Genomic DNA, 16,087 nt, shown 5'->3' with positions numbered 1-16,087 from the left:
GTTAAAAAAAAAAATTATGTTAAATTTATGTAATGTTGTAATTAATAAATGTATGTTAAATTATGTTAAAATATGTAATTAATAAATTTATGTTAAAAAAAATATGTTTTATAAGCACAAATGCTCGCCTTGCTCTGTTCTGTGTGACTCTCCTGTTCGAACTCGTTCATCAAAAGGAACGAATATTTTTTCGAGTCATTTGGTGAATGAACCAAATGACTCGAAAAAAGATTTGTTCATTTTGATGAACGAGTTCGAACAGGAGAGTCACGAACGCGCATCACAGAACAGAGCAAGGCGAGCATTTGAGCTTATAGAACTTAAACTTTTTAATTTATGTTTGAAATGACCAATTGTTTCGCTCGATAAGACCCTTATTCATCGTCTGGAATCGTTTAAAGCCCTTTGAACAATTTGTAGTTTGCACTGAAACTCTCATTTGGACCTTGAACCGTTTGGTTCCCATTATATGGAGAAAATCCTGGAATGTTTTCATCAAAAACCTTAATTTCTTTTCGACTGAAGAAATAAAGACGTGGACCTCTTGGATTACGGGCCAATCCCAATTCTAACCCTACCCCTTCGCCTTCCCCTTGACCCTTGAAACAGAGTGGCAATGCGTAGGGGTGAAAATATTCCCCTAAGAAATGGGACACCACTACGCCTCCGTTAAACGTCATTATAAGTCGTCGCTAGCGCCTACGTCACAGGAGATGCGCCGATGTTTATCACAACTTCCAAGATGCCGTCGACAGCTGCAGTTATCTCAGTCGCGTGGGTTACAGCTATTTTCTTGCATCTTGTGAAGTTCGCAGGAAACAACGGAGACGACGAAAATATGTTGCGGGACTATCGTTAGCAAACTACAGTCATTTTAGCGTTTTTTTTTTTGTTTTTTTTTACAAACGTTTCTGTGAAGAAACTGACCGTAAATATGAACACAATATTGAATGTAACATAAAGCAAATTATTATTTGTCGTTATAATACTTATTAAAGCCACAAATACTTAAATTTATGGGTCTCCTTTGTCGCTTGGGCAGCCAGCCTGGGTTAGCAGTGACACTTCTCATACCCCTTCGTTTGAAGTGTGCTCCCGAAAAATCTTCGTTTGAAGGGCTATCTGGCCCTTCACCCTAGCCCTCCCCCTCCAACCAAAAGAGAATTGGGACAGCCCTACCCCTTCACGTGGACGCGCAAAACGGAGGGGAAGGGGAAAGTGAAGGGGTGAGGGGTAGAATTGGGATTGGCCCTACATGGGGGTGAGTAAATTATCAGCAAAAGTGTTTTTTAAAAGTGAACTACTCCTTTAAGAAGCAGCAGCCTTACTTTTTAATTCTAGATTCATAAGTCTGTTTCTGCTTCCTCAGCTCTTCTTTCAGCTCTGCCACGACGCTGACCAGAGATGAGGAGGTTTCTTCAGCGTCTTCATCCACAACTCGAATGACCGGTGCCACGTTCCCACTCGCCTGGTTCTCCTCAGTGCCGCCGATGTCCTCGATCTGTTCGTTGGGCTTCTCTTCCTCCTCGGCTCGTTCCTCCTGAGCGCTCGGCCCGTCTTCGGCCCCTAACGGCTCGCCTCCGGAGTCCGGGACCGAGATCTCACATGAGGAGGTGGACCAAGGCGTGCTGTCCATACTCAACACGCTGCCCAGACTTGACGAAGACGTGACGTTATCATAGGTGGACAGTCTCTGAGAGGAGCCTGAATCTCTGGAGCGTTCTCCGGATGAGGTGCGTCGGTGTCCCCGGAGCGAGGAAAGCCCGTTCATGAGCCAGTTCCCGCTGGAGCCCGTGCTCACGTCCACCGCGGAGACTTTGGCGGACTGTGGCCGGGGAGAGGAGCCTTTAAAGGTGTACTTCCACCCTGGAAGAGTCTTGACCTGTTTACTGGGGCTGACGGCCGTCTCTCCCTTTCCCTGAGGCACAGACTTCGAGGAGCAAACGGCATCCACAGGTGAGGCACTGCTACTGGGCGGGTCATTCTTGGCTGTGGGTGGGCAGGTTTGGAGATCCTCCTCGGAGATCCAGTCGACCAGGGTGGACTGCTGATGTTGCTGGCTTTGGTCCTTTACCTCCATCTGGTTCTGTGATGTTTCAGAGTCTTTTTCAGTGTACAGGCGATCATGCTTGCTAATCAGTAACGTCATGAGATGCTGAACAAGGGAGGTGCCTGTAAAACACACAAGCACAGGTAATGCTGTATCCATCAGCCTCATTTAATGTACTTCCTACATTGGGATTACATTTACAGATTTGAAGTCCCCCTGTGGTGAAAATCAAGCTTTTAAAGGGTTAGTTCACCCAAAAATGAAAATTCTGTCAGTATTTACTCACCCTCATGTTGTTCCAACCCCGTAAGACCTTCGTTCATCTTCGGAACACAAATAAAGATATTTAAGATATTAAGATCGCTCCTGCATACTAGTCCATAGGCTTCTTGAGGGACTGGCTCTTGCTGTCCTCAAAGTCATTAAAGACATTGTTAAAATAGTCCAAGTGACTACAGTGGCTCAATCTTAAGTTTATCAAACGACGAGAACACTTTTGTGCGCAAAAAAACAACAAAAATAACGACTTTATTTCAACTATTCGTTTATTTCTCCCTCTGCGCGAGTCAGGTTACTAGTTTAATAGCGTAAGCTTCTGTTATTGTACGTCACACGCATCACACACATGACCAGCGTCGGCCAATAGTGAGCCTACGTGTGACGTAGCTCTACGCAATCACACTACGTTAACTGACTACAGGCCCATGGAGAAGGAAGTGAATAGTTGAAATAAAGTCGTTATTTTTGTTGTTTTTTTGCGCACAAAAGTGTTCTCGTCGTTTGATAAACTTAAGATTGAGCCCCTGTAGTCACTTGGACTATTTTAACGATGTCTTTAATGACTTTTCGAGGACAGCAAGAGCCAGTCCCTCAAGAAGCCTATGGACTAGTATGCAGGAGCGATCTTAATATCTTAAATATCTTAATTTGTGTTCTGAAGATGAACGAAGGTCTTACGGGGTTGGAACAACATGAGGGTGAGTAAATACTGACAGAATTTTCATTTTTGGGTGAACTAACCCTTTAATGTTGTTTATATGTCTGTGTGGTGTTTTTAATATGCTTTAAGACAAATCATGTGTAAATTCATAAGTCGACAGCATTTCTGCGGTAACCTCAAAAATGGGTTCAAAATCGCTGGTGTTTCTGACGTCACAAACTACCGTGTAACGAATCAGATCAACGTGTGATCGGCAACGAGTGGATCTCTGAGTGAGTGAGTGGAGGCGGGGCTCATTTGCATATTCATTAAACCTTGTATACTTAGTGAGGCGAGGGTGTCGAGTAGAGCCTGACCGATAAAGGATTTTGAAGGCCGATATGATACAAATATTTTGGGGTTTTAAAATTTTATAAAATTTTCCGATTTTTTTTTTTTTTTAAAATATTGTTGGATTTCACACACGTGTAAAAGAAAAGCTAACTTTTCTACACAAGATACGATACTTTTTCTCTATGTCTAAATGTTCACTCCTCGCAAGTATAACTTACATTTTACAATGCAGGGACTGTAACTAGAGATATGCTAGTTATAAATACAGTAATAATTACTTTATTTAGGCAGAAAAAGTTCATTGTGGTTTCCAAGCTCATTAATGTTAACGTTAGCGGTCTTCCACTGATGATAGTGGCGTTAGCTAGCTTTGTGGTTAGCTAGTCTATGATGAGCCATAATTTAGCAATAGATAACATCATACTGCAAATTGTAAAACATACATTCTCAATATAACAGGCCAAGGAGAGATGATTAAAGCGTGTTTCGTCCGTTTTTATTTTATTTTTTAAATATTCATTTATCGGCCATTATAACTGCCGATACCGATATTATGGAAAATGCCTAATATCGGCCGATATATCGGTCTGGCTCTAGTGTCGAGTTACATTCAAGCTATTTTAAGACATGAAGACATTTTTTCAAGGAAAAAAAAAATTAAATGTGTAATTTTGGTGATCAAAGATGAGTTTTAAAGAGATACAATTATTGGCTACAAGGGCTCGAGACTTTAAAGTAAATGTACAGTATTTCATTAACTGATATAATGTAAATATACCAACCTATTGAAGTACTAATATCTGTTTTGTACCATTGTATAACACTGACAGCCACCAAAAAATGGTGGTGATGAGAAATCATGATGAATCAAAGCTTATCACAAGCTGAGAAGGTCAATTTGACTACATAAAATCTGCACAGTGTCATTCACACAATACTAAACCCCATCCTGGTCACTAATGTAATGCAATAAACATTAATTTAACACAATTACATGTAACATTGAAACCCTAATGTACATAACTGGTAAGAAAAACTAAAAATATATCAAATGTTAAGTATCACGCATGGAATGTAAATTTATGTTTTTTTTCACTGTAATTATGCAATGACTTAAAATTGTAAATTTACCTCTATTTTACTGTCAAATTACATTAAATATGAGGTTAGATCTACACTGTAAACAAAAGTTGCTTAGCTTGGATGTTTAAGGTAACTTTTAAATTTAAAATTACGTTAAACTCACTTTAAAAATTATTTAATTTTTTGATAAGTTAAAGCAATGGAAGATTTTGTCATAACTTATTGATCATATAATGTTTTACAGTGTATTACAGTTCTTCACTGTAGATAGAAATGAAACTTGTTAACCAGTTAAAATCACAATCATTTTAGACTTTGGCGTAGAAACTATTTTCACTCAGAAATTGCTAGTAAATTTCACAAATAATTAAATGTGAACTTTTGAAGTAGAAGACTAAAATAGCATTTTTTTTTTTTTTTGTAAAACGTACTTTGGTAATCTGTTTAATTTACATTATGGTTAGTTTGCTTATTTTCATTGCATCATTTGTTCTTAAGGATCAACTCAAGCTCATGTAGTTGCACATTATAACATTTACCATATTTTCAGAAAAATAAGGCGCACCTGACTATAAGTCGTGGAGTCGTAATTGCATTGTTGAGAGAAATTTAATTGTATTATTACATTCTGAAAATATTGCAAAAAAAAAAATGTTTACAAACATTATAAACGCGGATCTCTCACTCCACAACAGATCCTTTAAATTTAACGGCATTCAGAACAGAACATGAATGAAAAATATCATATAAACAACATTTATTATTCTACATTTATTATAATACTACTTTTAATCCAAAAAGAAGCCTCCAAATTTGTTAACAAAAAATTAGTATATGTAGCCCTCAAACAGTATTCACTTTATAGCCCATCCTGTAATTTTGGACAAATGTGGGAACAGAGGACTCAGGTGTGATCCTAATTTTTATTTATTATAAATGTTATATCACTGTCTTCGATAAAGTTTTGTCTATCCATTTATGTAGTATTTATTTTTATTTTGGGGGTATTTTTGAATTTATATACCTCAAAAAGTACTATATTTTCTATGTAAATTATGCTTATTTTTATGTTTTATTTTATTTTTTTAACTACATTAAAATATCATTCCAATAAGTTCTTAGAGCTAAAACCTAAAGATGAAGTGACTTTGCTGTCACCTGCTGTCTTATTTTGGCTTATTTTAGAATGCTCTAAATTACAGTTTTTCCCATTCATTTCTATGGGTGCCCATTTTTGACCCAAATACAAGATTAAGGAGGTTTTTTTTTTCAGCCACTTAACATTGTAGAATTGAGTCAAAAAAATAGTGTGTGTTCAGGAGGCAAACTTAGGAAAAGTAGCCAAGTCTTGTACCGCTCAGATCAAGGGAAGTATATTTTTAAAAAATAAATCAAAACTATTTTGCCCACATTTGTCCAGAATACGGTTTTAGGGTTAAATGTGACTGTATCTAAAAAGGATACAAAAGGAGCAATAAATAAATACTTATACAAATATTTTTTGTGTGTGTGATCTATTTCTGGATATATACTGTATATGTTTATAATATTTAGTTGTGAATGTTATAATTGCATTTCTGTAACATATACACGCTTCGTTTTAGGCATAGCTGGTGCAACCATCCAACAGCTGTCCAGTTTTGAAGTGTGTCTTGTTTTACAAACTAATTGGTTTGAAATTCGATAAGAGCTTACCTTCCATAATAGTTACTGGATCCTCCATTTTAGGACGAAGGATATTTGGTCCAAACACGGTGGCCAAGTTCTGCACACCCATTTTGTTTTCATTTGAGTGAGACTGCACCTCATCCAGAAATCTATAAAAATGGAGTTCACTTTGAGCACTGAACCATGAAAAGGACTGACAAGAATGTGTCTGAAATGATTATGTTGGACCTACTTGCATATATATTTCAGAAGGTTGAAATTGGCAGCTGGAAGCGTCGTCACTAGCTTCCCTAATTCTTGTATTCCCTGTGGAAACATGAAATCACTGAAGCGACCACGGCATCCTGTGGTTCGAAATCAAGTTAAAATATTCTGTTTTTCCACATTTCATGAAAATTATGCATTTGAAATTTTGATAATATGTATAATGTAATTAAATTATGACTTCCGCTTCACGCATCTTCTGAATCTGTGCATCGCATCATGTCAGCTGGGAAATATGTGGGAGGAACATTGGCTAGCAAACCGCATACTGACTGTAACAGCTTTCTGTTTTATGAGCACACAAACATACTTTTTGACAAAACTGCAGAAATAATTGGCACCAATACCAGCAAAAAGCTCACCACAAAAACAAATTCTATAAGCAACTACAGGTCAGAGCAGCCATATTTATTCATATGGTAATTCATTAAGTTTTTGCTTAATATGAAAATTTTTGTTGTTGCTGTTAATTTTCTTAATGTTATATAGTTGTTCCAAGGGGTTAGTTTGACAAATTTGAGGTTTGCAACCCTACAATTTTTTGATTTTATACGCTATTCATAGACATATGGCAACAATCACAAAAACAACTGTTTAAACATCCCAGGCTAAACACCTCATTATGGAAGCTTGTTTCCACCACTGAATAATAAAAAAACATAATAATTGCGACTTTTTATCTCACAATTGCGAGATATGAAGTCAGAATTGTGAGTAATAAAGTCGCAATTGCGACATATAAAGTCGCAATTCTGAGAAATAAAGCCGCAATTGCGAGATATAAAGTCGCAATTCTAAGAAATAAAGACACAATTTTGAGAAAAAAAGACAGTATTGAGACTTTTTATCTCACAATTCTGACTTTTTTCTCATAATTGTGAGATACAAACTCGCAATTGCAAGTTATCAGGCCAATTCTAAGGAAAAAAAAACTATTTTCCCCCTCAGAATAGTTTATATCTCACAATTCTGACTTTACAACACGCAATTTTGACTCTATATCATGCATTTCTGACTTTATAACTCGCAATTTTGACTTTATATCTCGCAATTCTAACTTTATAACTCGCAATTTTGACTTTATATCTCACAATTCTGACTATATTTCGCAATTCTGACTTTATATCTCGCAATTCTGACTTTATATCTCGCAATTCTGACTTTATATCTCGCAATTCTAACTTTATATCTCGCAATTTTGACTTTATATCTCGCAATTTTGACTTTATATCTCGCAATTCTGACTATATTTCGCAATTCTGACTTTATATCTCACAATTCTGACTTTATCTCGCAATTCTGACTTTATATCTCACAATTCTGACTTTACAACACGCAATTCTGACTTTATATCGCAATTCTGACTTTATATCTCGCAATTCTGACTTTATCTCGTAATTCTGACTTTATCTCGCAATTCTGACTTTATATCTGGCAATTCTGACTTTATAACTCGCAATTTTGACTTTATATCTTGCAATTCTGACTATATTTCGCAATTCTGACTTTATAACTTGCAATTCTGACTTGATATCTCGCAATTATGACTTTATATCTTGCAATTCTGACTTTATATCTTGCAATTCTGACTATATTTCGCTATTCTGACTTTATAACTCGCAATTCTGACTTTATATCTCGCAATTCTGACTTTATATCTCGCAATTCTGATTTTATATCTCACAATTCTGACTTTACAACACACAATTCTGACTTTATTTCGCAATTCTGACTTTATATCTCGCAATTCTGACTTTATCTCACAATTCTGACTTTACAACACGCAATTCTGACTTTATTTCGCAATTCTGACTTTATATCTCGCAATTCTGACTTTATCTCGCAATTCTGACTTTATAACTCGCAATTTTGACTTTATATCTTGCAATTCTGACTTTATAACTCGCAATTTTGACTTTATATCTTGCAATTCTGACTATATTTCGCAATTCTGACTTTATAACTTGCAATTCTGACTTGATATCTCGCAATTATGACTTTATATCTCGCAATTCTGACTATATCTCGCAATTCTAACTTTATATCTCGCAATTTTGACTTTATATCTTGCAATTCTGACTTTATATCTCACAATTCTGACTTGATATCTCGCAATTATGACTTTATAACTCGCAATTATGACTTTATATCTCGCAATTCTGACTTTATATTTCGCAATTATGACTTTATAACTCGCAATTCTGACTTTATATCTCGCAATTCTGACTTTATATCTCACAATTCTGACTTTACAACACGCAATTTCAACTTTATATCATGCATTTCTGACTTTATATCAATCAATTCTGACTTTATATCACGCAATTCTGACTTTATATCTTGCAATTCTGACTTTACAACTCGCAATTCTGACTTTATAATTTGCGATTCTGATTTTATATCTCGCGATTCTGATTTTATATCTCGCAATTCTGACTTTATAACTCGCGATTCTGACTTTATATCTCGCAATTCTGACTTTATATTTTGCAATTCTGACTTTATAACTCGCAATTCGGACTTTATATTTCGCAATTCTGACTTTATAACTCGCGATTCTGACTTTATATCTCACAATTCTGACTTTATATTTCGCAGTTCTGACTTTATATTTTGCAATTCTGACTTTATAACACTCAATTGTGATTTTATAACACTCAATTGCGACTTTGTCACACAATTCTGACTTTATATTTCGCAATTGTGAAAAAAAAAATCTGAATTGTTTGATAAAAAGTCGCAATTACCTTTTTTATTTTTCATTTTGTGGCGGAAACAAGCTTCCACACCTCTTTCCACTCATCATCTGTGGAAAATGTACTCTAGTTAAAGATTTCAAATACATCTAAATGTTGTTCCTTTAAGTTCCTTCTCTGCATTTCATATGTTCAGATATTGTTAATTCACTAACCTCCTCCTCATCTTTGGCCAGGAGCTGAGCACAAGTGAGGAAATCCTCATACTTGCAGAAGGGAACGACGGGCTCGGGCAGCTCCCTGAGATACAGCTTCAGCAGGGAAGCCACAGTGTGAACATCAGTGTTACTATAGAGGACAATTATAGGGTTAGTGTCAACAATTGGAGAGGTTTAATTGGTTTCATGTCTTTGCTTGGAGTAGTTGGTGGTACCTGTCAAACTGAGGTTTATCTCCACAGTCAAAGGCCTCCTGAAGGTCCTTGACGAGGTTCGCTTGTCCTGGCATCCGGAACAGTCCTTCTTCATCAAGCCCCTGTTCCCTAATGAAATCCACACACTGCTCAACCAAGAGAGGGGCGAGACGAGGACCAAACTTCCTCTCATACTGTACAGTGTCCTCCAAACGCTGACCAAATATGCCTGTAGAGATGAATCAGTTCTTTTTTTTAAACCACAGATTCTTATACTGTAAATGAGCAGTCAAGACAGACCATGGCATTTACTGTAGGTTCTTTAGATTAGTAAAATGTTCTTCACAAATAATGTTTATTTTATTTTAAGAATGGTTCACTGAAAGGTTCTTTGGGCAAACAGATGTTTCTTAAATGCACAATCATTTTCCATTGCACAAAGTTCTTTATAGTGGAAAAAGTTTTTATTTATTTGAAAAAAAAAAAACCTATTTCACTGAAATATTCAGAATATACTGTACAGTAGGCTATATGTTAAAGAAAAAAATATATTTGGCAGTGATTTGTGTTGTTCGCTCGCAAAGCTTTTGAGTGAATGCAAAGTTTCTAGGGGAATGAGAGAAAGCAAAAGCATTGCCAAATAATTTTTCCTCCCATCTTATATATTTTCACCTTCACCAATCACTATGTCCGGGGAACCCAACAACTACCTTATTTTTAAGCATGTAAGGTGTGAATTTCAGGTTGGCTAATCATAATTGTACTGGAAAAAACAAATTGTACTGGATTTCAGACCCCGATATTGACAACTAAAGAGCTTATTTACAGATGCTACACTATAGTGTAGCGTAATAGGCAAGCTAAGCTGAAATGCAACAATATTTTCACAAAATATTTGCATGAAATCCACTATATGTATAATATATTTAATTATATATTTAATTATGCTACCAAAACATAGTAGCCTACTTGTACCATGTGTGATAGCCTTTTAAAAATCAAGTCTGTGGTTAATGATCACGTGACTTTGTTGCAATTACCACACCTGCAGTTTTTTGACTGACAGCTTTACTCCAAGCGACAACAGGACAGCAGCTAGAAGATTCACAATTACAGTGGCCATCGAAGTATTTCGAAGGACGCGAAGTACAAAGAAACACTCGTTTTTCACGAATATATTCTCTTTCCATCGAGGTCCTCTCAGCGCATCCTGTGCATCCGGGTTCTCTGAGGTAACGTTAATGTTCTTGTTTGAGGCAGAAAGTCGCGCGAAATATTGATGCGTTTCAGCCGCACTGACGACAAGAAGACAACACAGATAATGTGGTTATAGTTGTTAAATTTTTCTTAATTATATCAATCCAAACAAATAAAAAAAGCAAGGTCTTTAAAAAGTCAGTTAATCTTGGCGCCAGTTTGGTTGACACGAGACACTTGTGAAGCATTCCCGCCGGTTTCGAGACCACGGTAAGAAAATGGTGTTATTGTAGACTATATCAAAAGATAACATCAACATGTTGTACAAGCTTTTGCTGTTGAAACTGCTGGAGACACGTTGCCACATTGTCTCTCAACTGAGAGCAGATATCTTGGACTTGCTTTCATTACTTGAACTTTCTATTAATAACAGGGCCTTTGTAATTGAATCTCTGGGTAGTGAGGGATCCTACTCTGCTCAGTGATATTTTTGTGAGCATGTCCTGGTCATAGCCTATCATGTTAACATACAAGAAATATCCAATGGCATAGACACGTATTCACTTGTTTCCCAACACAGTAGTGATATGTTATGTGTTTAGTGTGGCTTATATTGGTTGCTGTGCTTGTGGTCCACCTGGTATTTACCTCCTCCAAATGGAGCCCATATGACCCGTCTGATGGCCTTCACCCAGTCGTCCATGTCACTCTGGGAGTTGGCCATGAGCAGAAAAGACTCATGGCTCATCGCAGCCTTGTCTTTCTCACCAGCTGAGACAGAAATCAAGAGAGGCAATCTGTGAGATGAGTTTTTCACCTCAACATCACTGTTTATTACTCAAAAATTCATGTCTCCATACATGTCTTGCTTAGTTAATTTATAAATTAGTGTTCATGTAAAATAAATTTAGCATGTACTGCAAAAGGCTATTTAAATAGTCTTAAACATGGCTGCTATAGTTGCAACCAAGATTATTAGCCCAGGTAAAAATAGAAATGTGAATTTCTAAAAGCAAAATTTGGTGCTGCTGTAAATATTTTAGTTTGAAATTATAAATGGAAGTGTATATTCATTTAGGTGTTGTAAGTGGTTATGATTTTGAAGTTTTTTTTTTTAAATAGGAAAATACATTTTATGTATCTCTTATTGGTAAATGTAATTTAGCAGAAAGATATATTTCAGCAGTACTTTAAATCTGTAGTATCAAACTGGTTCAGTCCATCTGGCCATCATTGAGCAAAATCACAAATCATGATGACTTAAAGCAGACCTTGAAAGAAAGAGCCAAAGTAACGCAGAGATGGTTTGCAACAGTAAAGGATAATAAGAAGGACAACCTCTAATGGCTTCAGTTTAGAGCTTAACAATGATAAAGGCAAAACTATTATTCTGCCAGCCAGACACAATGTCTGAAGTAACAAGTCTTGAGACGGTAAGTGTTCACAGCAGACATCGACTGAACTGCTAAACAAAGTACTGATGCAATTAAGATAAATAAAACGAGACCTCTGAGGCTAACGCTCTCTCACAGAGTGGAAGGCATAATGAGAATCATTTCTCACCATGGTGTGGCATTTTGTTTCGCATTCATGTCTCTTTAGGAAGTGTCAGAATGACTGCTGATATTCTGGGAGGGAAAAGAAAAACAGGCTTGTGGCGAAAGTATGCAACTGTTATCTGATTAAGTGAATTCTGGGGATTTATTCAAGCTGAGACCATCCCCAACCGTTGCACTATGTTGACTACATCACCATTTTTTAAATGATTGGTTTCTGACTGGCAATGTGAGGGCTTTTTTTCAATTCAAACAGTAAACCCTTTTTTATACACACTCATCAGCATTCTGGGTTATTTCTGGCAAATCTGTTTTATTTGGGGTGGTTATATGATCTGAAGAGAACTGATTGTCATATTTTCATCTTACCTCTTTATGATGCCTAATGAACTAGTACTGTTCTGCTCTTATTTATGTACAGTATTGTTGCTTTTCAGAGAGTGAATTTGCATTTTCATTCATCCTGTCTACAGGGCTCCAGACTAACTTTTCCACTGGTTGAACTGGTGCTACCAACTTTCTCAGTTGGTCGCACAAGCATTTGGTCGCACCTTTTTTTTTTTTTTTTTTACTACATGCCATGGGATTAATCAATGCATGCTGATGAATAGTGGTTTTAATGGACCAAAGCTAGTAAAGGCTTTCTGGGTTGCAGTATAAATCTATAAACCTGTGATATATTATCATTGTCAAATTTCAGGATTTTCTTGGATTTTGGACAGTAATTTTAATCTGCAATTTTAAGCATTTTACATTTGAATTATACACAATCTATTTACATTTGAATCATAATCTATCTATCTATCTATCTATCTATCTATCTATCTATCTATCTATCTATCTATCTATCTATCTATCTATCTATCTATCTATCTATCTATCTATCTATCTATCTATCTATCGCTCTATCTATCTATCTATCTATCGCTCTATCGCTCTATCGCTCTATCGCACATGACGTCTACGTTCGTCAATAAATAAACTGCATGTGTCTTGTGGAAGAACACTGTAGCCGGAGCTACTTTTATCCATTTATGTCTATGGAGAATCAAGTAGGCACTGGGCAACTCCGCATCCGAGTCGACCCCGGGATAATATAGTCCGAATATAAACCCTTATTATTGGCAACACGGTTTGGTAAACGTATTTATGATGTAGCCTACTCGTTCATTTTGAACACAAGTTACGGACTGCAGCAGCGGATACAACGACGTTCTTTTGCGCGAGCTTCCACTCGCACATACTGTATGCGACCACATAAAATTAACAAAAAATAAACGCATTTGCGACCAATTTGGTCGCAGTCTGGAACCCTGCGCCTATCAATTTTGTTCAGACCAATTATATGTTCAAACAATTAAATATTATGTTCAGACCAATTATGTAACATACTGAATATTTTTTTAGTTTGAAATGTGAGGTTTATTTTGTGGTGTACATTTTTAAAAATGTGTAAAAAAACAAAACAACTTTTTACAGCTTAGGATGTTACCACAGACATTCGTGGTGATTTAACATTGCAACCTTAACAACAGAAATATCAGAATTCAGAATTTTCTCAAATTATATGAACTGCTGATTACTAGAAACTCGTCACCTTTTCACTTTCTGGAGTTGCAGTTATGTGTACCTATTACAAAATGTACAAAACAGTTAAGCCTATTAATCTTCTAATCATACGTAAAAATTAGGGATGCACGATATATCGGTTAGCATATCGGTATCGGCCGATATATGTTCATTTTTAATGTTATCGTTATCGGCCTGGTAAGAAAATGTATCGATATATTATTACCGATATATTAAAGCCGATAAATAAAGTATTATTCCCTTCAGCTGAGACACTTGTTGAGCACTGTTTATGTTTTTGAATTTCTTGAAATATGATTGAAATCTCTTCAAAAAATTAAAATACGGTTCGGTACAACATGTGCAGTGCAAATCTGTCATATCGGCTATACAACACTATAACATGGACATGGATTTAATTGTGAGACTTTTGTTTTTGTAATCAGGCTCTCAAAATTAGATAAAAATTTGGATTTAAGTTTATCGGCCGATATATCGGTTATCGGCTTTCAAATATAAAGAATTATCGGTTATCGGTATCGGCCAAAATTTTCATATCGGTCCATCCCTAGTAAAAATGTTGCAATGTCTGATTTGTTTTTTAACGATCATCATAAACACCTGAAAATGGCATTCAAAAGGGGTTTAGATTTACAATTTCGGACAGCATTTTGATTATCGGCTATATTAAAAAACAAAAAAACAATAGAAATATTTTTATGTTGTGGCATCCCTAGTGCAACTGTTCTGGATGAAAATAATAAATCTTCATGACCCAGTATTTCTAGCTCATGTTTGTATCGACCCATACTCTAACATTGCACTAACAGTATTATAAAAAAAAATGGCAGAAAATCATCGTCACTTCGATTTCTACGTGCACGAATAAAGGCATTACCTTGGGGTAGTGGTGGTTTGTGCCTCCGTGGCTTACAGCAGCCCTGCCCCATGATGCACTTGAGGGATTGAGCTTGTATAGAAGACTAATGTTGTGCCATTATATCTCTTACTCCAACAGATTTGCCATGAACCCCAACACGGCACATGTAGTTCTCACACCACACTGAATACATGCTGCAGAAGTGTGTGCTTCAAACCATCAAATCTTCAATAAAACACTCTCATTTGCATCTTAAACATGTCCCAGAGTGGATATAAAAAAAAAAAACTGGAACACGCTAGTCCACACAGTACGTCCTTAACCCAGTGAGTAGAAAGTACTTTTGTCGTCTTCACTTCTGTTTCTCTCATTCCCACTGACTTCTCACGGTAGACTGACAGAAGGAGACGGCCTGCTCTGTTAGTCCTTTCTAAACACCTCACTGCACTTATGCAAACAACCAGCACACCAGATGCATCAATCTCAGAGGACCTGATACTTGGGGAAATCCTCACTAACTAAATATCAAAACTTTGTGGAGGCAAGAGGAAGCAAGCATGGGTTAGAAGACCAGAGCCTGCTAGGACTTGGGTCACAATTGTGCTCGATGCTTTTGCATTCTGAATGCCACGCAAAACACACAAAAGTCTCCAAAATAATTCCCATTGGTTTAGATCCCATTTTTTTGTAGTACTTGTCATTAACCTCCCTGCAATGAATTGTGCCATTGTTGGATGTAAAAAACAACAACAACATATGATTGCTTTAGTATTTCAGCGCAGCATGATAAGGATGTTTCCATATCTTAGTTTTCCCTTGATTTAGCCTTTCAGACTGATTTAGATTTAGCTGTAAGCCATTGTTTTCGGAGTCACAACACAATCATTTCTATTTGTCACGTTATTGTTTATTTTGCATGGAAAAGGGACTTTGTCAATAAGTTTGTTTGACTCAACTCAAAGGAGCTGAAGCATGCTGGTCATGTGGTTAAGATCTCTTCTCTCGGGAGGAGATGGTGTGTGTTGACTGATCTGGCACGAGAAAGTGGTGTCGGGGGCTGGGAAACGGCTGTGTGTTTGGCTATTTTATTTTTATTTGGTGCATTACTTTAGCTAACAGAGAATTCAGTTATCTAAATGTTTATGAAGGGTGAACTTTTTGCTGATGCACTCTGATTCTTAAATGATTATGGATGATTCTACCAAAATTCATAATCATACTTTAAATACATAATTATTATTTCTGAAATGCAGTAAAACTTTACTTACCTAAACATAAAACATTTACATTTATCTGACGCTTTTATCCAAAGCAACTTACAATTGCCATTAGGGATGTCAACGATTAATCGACGATCGATTAATTGTCGATAATAGTGTTGGGCGATGTGCTCCATTTTCATATCGTCCTATCGTCATCCTGTGAGATCGGCGATACAC

At 36.4% G+C, this 16,087-nt stretch overlaps 1 protein-coding gene across 1 annotated transcript in view; it reads right to left on the bottom strand.

Moving 5' to 3' along the window:
* arhgap22b (Rho GTPase activating protein 22b) overlaps positions 1 to 16,087 on the bottom strand; it is a 36,894-nt gene that overhangs the window by 1,652 nt on the left and 19,155 nt on the right. The window contains exons 4-9 of the mRNA XM_039655294.2: positions 11,292 to 11,414; positions 9,468 to 9,675; positions 9,250 to 9,382; positions 6,307 to 6,380; positions 6,102 to 6,223; positions 1,329 to 2,172 (exon numbers count right to left, since the gene is read on the bottom strand). Coding sequence (XP_039511228.2) covers positions 1,329 to 2,172; positions 6,102 to 6,223; positions 6,307 to 6,380; positions 9,250 to 9,382; positions 9,468 to 9,675; positions 11,292 to 11,414 — 1,504 coding nt within the window. The remainder of the gene's footprint in view (positions 1 to 1,328; positions 2,173 to 6,101; positions 6,224 to 6,306; positions 6,381 to 9,249; positions 9,383 to 9,467; positions 9,676 to 11,291; positions 11,415 to 16,087) is intronic.

This window comes from Pimephales promelas, chromosome 17 (assembly GCF_988280905.1).
Source record: "Pimephales promelas chromosome 17, fPimPro1.hap1.1, whole genome shotgun sequence".
Lineage (NCBI taxonomy): Eukaryota > Metazoa > Chordata > Actinopteri > Cypriniformes > Leuciscidae > Pimephales > Pimephales promelas.
Note: the sequence above shows the minus strand (reverse complement) of the source record. Positions and strands in the feature narration are given on the sequence as shown.